At 42.4% G+C, this 6,022-nt stretch overlaps 1 protein-coding gene across 1 annotated transcript; it reads left to right on the top strand.

Moving 5' to 3' along the window:
- The first annotated feature begins 311 nt into the window (after positions 1-311).
- Positions 312-4,948, top strand: rnf214 (ring finger protein 214). Its single transcript, XM_010753254.3, has 6 exons — positions 312-671; positions 1,650-1,879; positions 1,979-2,112; positions 2,254-2,479; positions 2,593-2,802; positions 3,982-4,948. The coding sequence occupies exons 1-6, from the start codon at positions 560-562 to the stop codon at positions 4,777-4,779; spliced, it is 1,710 nt and encodes a 569-aa protein (XP_010751556.2). The 5' UTR covers positions 312-559; the 3' UTR covers positions 4,780-4,948.
- Positions 4,949-6,022: the final 1,074 nt, after the last annotated feature.

The raw sequence follows: 6,022 nt of genomic DNA, 5'->3' as shown, positions 1-6,022 counted from the left end.
CTAAATACTGTACTTTATACTCCACTACATTTATTTGAGTTAGTTACTTTAGCATCAAAACACCTGAACAAACTATCAAATATTATGCTGTGATATAGAAACATCCAGCTATAAGTATATAAAGCATGTGTAACATTAAATTACCTTTTTACAATATTGATGATCCAGTAATATGATATAACACTGACATTTTGCTGATAATGCTTTTAAACTTTTACTTGTAATTTAATATTTCTATTGTGACTGTCCTGTTCGGTGATGTTCAATAAAGTTTTTTTTTGTTTGTTTTTTTTAAAGTGTCATAGACGATCTTTGCGCTGTTTCAGACGGGTCATTTTCAGCGACACACGATCATCATTTCCGTGTTCATAGAAAATCACTGGCGGCAGCAGTAAAGTAAAACTACAGCTGATGTGGCTCACGCGTGTGTTTTAAAACCACGGTGTCTGCGCTGGGGTAGTTGTTAGGTAGCTGCGGAGCAAAGCCTGCGTGTTTGTGAGACAGAAAAGTCAAAGCAGAGCCGGGTTCAACTTTCAGCTCCGGTTGTAGTTTCGTTAGCATGGACGCTAACGGGGCGACGGCTAGCGTGGCCTCAGAGGAAGAGCACGTCCAGGAGGAGGAGGAGGAGGAGGAGGAGGAGGACCTGGAGTCAGCAAACATCACGGTGGAAGGTAATATCATGTCAGAAATTAATGAAACCGATTTCTGTGTCGGAGAGATGAGCCGTGCTTGTTTGTCTGATGCTCACATGTTTATTAGAGTCAGGACGAGGCTGCTCTTTCAAACTACAACACCCACAATATGTGACATGCACCTGGAAGACAGTTTCATTTCAAAATAAAAGCCCCCTGTGGTCACTATATGTTAACAGGCGGACACTTTTATTTATTTATCTTTTCCAACCTTTAACAAGCGCTCCCACACTGTCACTGACACACTGTGTCAAGTCATGATAATAACAGTAACATGCCACATGTTGTGTCGATTATAAGTATATTAAACATGCATAAACATGTTATTGTATTATTCTATAAGCAAGACGCACGCTTTTGAATTTTCAAATTCAGTTTATTGTATATTTCACAGGGAAATGTAGTGCTTGCTAACCAACAGTGCTTATAGTATTATAACATGACCCCCCTTCTAATCAAAACACTGTGTATAGGTCAGTGCATTAACAATAATAACAATAATAATAATAATAATGTAATATCACATGTTCTTTAAACTTCAGCTTTAACTTTTTATCCCCAAAGTGAAGGAGGAACTGGTCTTGTCATATATACACATAAAACCTTTAACAGATGTGTAAAGCATGTATTAAAGCCTACGCAGTCGTGGTTAAATCACTATCCTCCCCACCAATATTATTAATTCAAGTCTAAAAAAATAAATAAAATAAAATAAAAAAGAAAATAATTTCTAACCCTGCTATACTTGAATCTCCATCCAGAGGGGAGAAACTTAGAATTGCTTAATGGGACAAAATATGAGATCAATCAAGCAGTGACATTATGATCTTACTGACCTGTTTTTTGTCACTAAAAACTACAATACCCATGCGCCTTGAAATCATTGTTGGTCTCATATAATCAGTTGTTGTCCCCTCTTGTTTCCTGGTTTTGTCCTTTCCTCGTTTCCTTTCCCAGACCTGCTGCAGAGGGTGCAGGCTGTGCAGACGGACAAGACAACAGAAGACTTGGGTGTCAACACGGACTCCGACTGGGAGAGTAAAGTGGCGGCCATGTTGGAGTACAGCTCCAGCCTGACAGAGCAATATGACAGTCTGATGAGGAAGCAGGACGAGCAGGAGGTGTCGCACGAGAAGGACAAACAACAACTGCAGAAGAAGAAGGAAGAGGCCACCCGCCACCACCAGGTGAGATCAAGACACACACACTCACTGTTACTCGGCAGGGCGTGGTGTGGTGTGGTGTTGTAGTGTATTCTACCATCAGACTGTTACTGCGTGTTTTAGGGTCTTCTGGACAAACTGGAGTCTCTGCGAGTTAAACTGCAGCTGAACAACTCCAAGGCCACCAGGAAGAACTTCTTAGCCAAGAAACAGGAAATGATGTCAGAGAAAAACAGAGCAATGGAGGAGAGGAACAGGTAAAAACCAAGAACACAGTGAAATAAATGAATGAAAAGACTGTATGTATAATTTAAACTCACACTTTATAACAAAAGAAAGAGGACAATTGCAGAAAAAAGAGTAAAAAGAAAATAAAAAAAAACATTTCCTCCCTCCAGGCTGGCCAAAGAGCTCGAGGAGAGCTCGAAAAAGCTAACTGCTCTCACAGAGGAGCAGAGCGAGGAGCAGAGGAGGTGGCAGGAGGAGCTGGAAGAGCTGAGGCAGGAGATGGAGCGAGTGAGGAAGGCGCAGGAGGTCGAGCTGCTGGCCTTACAAGATGAGATCGTCGCTGTGGAAAAGCAGAGAGACGTCGCCATGGCTCGCATCGAGGCCTGGCTGAAAGAGGTACAGTCATCACAGACTACAAGTATTAGTTTTTAAGTCAAAATCATGTGATATAAAACCAGTGGTAGGACACCCTGCAGCCGCACTGACCTTGTTGTGGTTACCTGACCCAGGTGGCACAGTACCTGCACACTCTCAGGGTGGAATGTCCGCAGCAGTATCCACAGGAGAGACAGAAGTGGGAGAAGACGGAAAGTTTGGTCCGGAGAAACCAGGTAGAGCTTCAGAGCCGTTTCCAGGAGGTTCTGCAGCAGCTCCAGCAGGGTCGCGAGTTAGAGTCCCTCCCGAGGATCAACGTACCGACTCTGCCGCAGGTCCCGCAGGTAAGACCTGTCTATCAACTGTGAGGATTTCAGATAGGGAAATTTCATATATTCTTAAATGGATGAAGTTGAATGAAATGTTACCTGAACCAATTTTACTCATGTAAAGTTTATTTAACCAGGACAAAGAGGCGTTGAGATTCAAATTTCCTAACCCTGAGCTTCAGTGGAAATCCCAAAGTTTCCAAAAACATGTTACTCTTAACTGAGTTACACAGAAAAGACGTGTTAAATATTTCCATTTTTATTGAATTGATAAACTGTGGAACAACATGAAATCTTTCACTCTAACATTGTTCTACAAAGAGGTAGCAAATGTGACGATATTTACCTCATACATTTCAATTGGCTGGGATATTACCATGTGATATGATATGACGGCTTTCTCCTCTATGCAACTATTAAAGCAACACTGCACAGAAATTGGTACTTTTGCGATTCAGCGCCACCAGTTTTAGAGTACAGTACTGCTGTTGTAAATAAGGACAGCTGTACACGTGTATTTGTTATGAAATCTCTTAGCAAAGATTTATAGTCAAACATCAGTGCAAACATCAAGTGCAACAACCAGTGACAGTATAAAGAATGAACAGCGTATGCGTGACGTCACCCAAATGTTTCCGACGCGCTGTTTCGAAGCTCAGAATATGCCGTCATGCCTCCCAGCTAATAAATGCATCACTTTAAGCCTTAATATCATTTGAATGGGTGAGTTAAAAAAAAAAAAACATTCACACTCACCTATAGAGACAAAATTGTTTTTGTACCAGGCTGTAAACATGTTTATTTCTGCTGTGAAGCTGGACGCTTTAATACAGGCGCTTATTGAGGTTGAAACGTTCTGTGGCCTGTCTCAAGGAGTTACAGTTTTACACAGTTCCACATAGACTTAATTTTCCAGCCACAGAGGTTGCCATTTGGTAACAACACAAGACATAGCAGTCAACTAATACTACTTAATAGTCCAACAGCCTGAAGCCCAGCTCGGCGTCTGTCTTTCAGCCTCTTACAACAGAAGAAAGAGAGGCAGCAAATCGTCACATTTTAGAACCTGAAACCAGGAAACGTTTGATTTAAAATGATTACAAAATTATTCATAATATACATTTTTTCAGAAATATCAGCATTCAAGGTGTTCAACTTACTGTTTTTAACGTGAGCTCTTCTTTACTCCTACAGGCGGACCTGAAATTCAATCAGGTGATGCAGTCACTGGTCCGCCCTCAGTACATGCCCCCTCCTGCTCCTCTAAGTCCAGTGAACCGACCCCTCCCTCCCCAGAGACATCCACACTTCTACCAGCAGTACCCGCCCCCTCACCATCCACAGTACCGTCACCGCTACCACCACCCGCCACCCCCCCATCATTTCCAACCCCAACACCTACCTCCGCACCAATTACAGCCTCCCTTCCCACCTCAGCCTCAGTTCCAGTCCCACATCAGAGTACCACTGAGGGTGACTCCCCCACCCAATCTCTCCCCGTCCCCTCCAGTTCAGCAAATACAACCTGTGGTTCCTTCCCCACCTCCCCCTGCTGCAGCCACCTCTGCCGGGAAACTAGACAAGGTCCTGGAGAAACTCGGGACTCGGTTCCCTCAGTGCAACAGGGCTCAGCTGACGTCACTGCTCCAGCAGGTAAAGAGCTCCCGCGGTACACTCGCTGGCATGTCCATGGAGGAGGTCATCGAGCAGGTCGGCTTCAAGCTAGTGCAGAACGAGAGGTCAGCCCCGGGGCCCATCAGTAGGCCCACGCCCCCTGGCCCCATCCAGAGGCCGACACCTCCCCTCCAGAGAACAGCAGCAAGTGGAGGTCAGGCTGTCATGGCACGCAAACTCTGCCTGATGTGTCAGAACCACGTGGATCCAGAGAGCCGCCACCCACTGAGCTGCTCCCACACCATCCACAAAGACTGCATCAGAGTGTGGCTGCAGTCCAGCAAGAACAACTCCTGTCCCTTCTGCCCGGGGAAGTGACGGAGAAACCAAAGTGGTTAAACTTCAACTGTGACGCAGAGCCATTAAGTATTAATATTGTTATTATTATTTTTATATTCAAAAGTGAATCAGTTCACAGCAGATCTGTGTATTCAATAGCTGTTTTTTGTAAATTACAACCTACAATAAAGATCATTAAAAAAATAAAGTAGCGACTTGTTGAGACTGGTGAATAAAACAGATGTGCATATATAATTATATTACAGCTGAAAACAGGCTAGCAAAAAGCAAATATTACGGTAATATGCTAAGCTGGTGGTGACTTTTACATAAATGAATGTTAATTATGTTAAAGCTCTGGCCAAACGAGTTCACACAATGCTGATTAAGCCTATCCCCACCAGGTAATCTCTCTTATTATCATTAAAATGGGTGAGTGAAAAGAAAAAAATCAGCCTCAGTACAGTTGTCATGAATGGGGAAATTAGCTACAGAGACCATGTTTATTTCTGCTGTGAAGTTGGACATCTTAACATGGGGGCTTATGGAGACGGACTCATTCTGGAGCCAGCCTCAAGTGGCTGTTTGAGGAACTGCAGGTTTTGGCACTTAGGGGGGTCAGCTTCATTTCACAGCAACGGAGGTTGCCGTTTGTTTCACGAAGTCAAAGGTCGGAATTAATGCTAGTTACGTAGTTAATATTTCTAACTTGTGACCTCCAAATGTTCCAGGTGAAAAATGATAAACATAATCAAAACAACAAAAAAAAAGACTGACCGTGACACACTGATGTTTCTTTGACAAGTATACACACAATTCAACTCTTAGCACAGCAGTCTTATATATATGCACATGTGGTGTCAGTATTGTACATTATTTTATGGATTTTATATACTTGGAAACGTATCTAAGAGAAGTGAGTGTAATGTCAGATAACTACTTCTTCTTGTATTAGGGGGTCGATGGATTTGCCCGAAGTTTACAAGTAGAAACTCCGACTTTGAGTGCTTTCATGAGATTGATATCAGTCTTGTCATTTTATTCTTATAATAAAGGAATAAATATATTTTCCTGAATCTATCTAATCTTTCTGGAACTATTCCTTTAATGAGAAGTGTGATTGTATTAACAGTAAACATTGGAAACCAGGAGGTTTCTTACAGAAATATGATCCATTATACATATAAAATGAAAAAAATGGCATATAAAGGTAAAGTTTTAATAATAGACTGAAACAAGGAGCTGGTTTTCTGTTCTGATGAGCTAAATTTAGTCCACGCTG

The sequence above is a fragment of the Larimichthys crocea genome, chromosome III, assembly GCF_000972845.2.
Source record: "Larimichthys crocea isolate SSNF chromosome III, L_crocea_2.0, whole genome shotgun sequence".
NCBI classification, from domain to species: Eukaryota; Metazoa; Chordata; class Actinopteri; family Sciaenidae; genus Larimichthys; species Larimichthys crocea.
Note: the sequence above shows the minus strand (reverse complement) of the source record. Positions and strands in the feature narration are given on the sequence as shown.

Coding starts and splice junctions, on each gene's coding strand:
- rnf214 (XM_010753254.3), top strand. CDS start 560: ATGGACGCTAACGGGGCGACGGCTAGCGTGGCCTCAGAGGAAGAGCAC. Junction 672..1,649: donor AGCAAACATCACGGTGGAAG/GTAATATCATGT, acceptor TTCCTTTCCCAG/ACCTGCTGCAGAGGGTGCAG. Junction 2,803..3,981: donor CTCTGCCGCAGGTCCCGCAG/GTAAGACCTGTC, acceptor TTACTCCTACAG/GCGGACCTGAAATTCAATCA.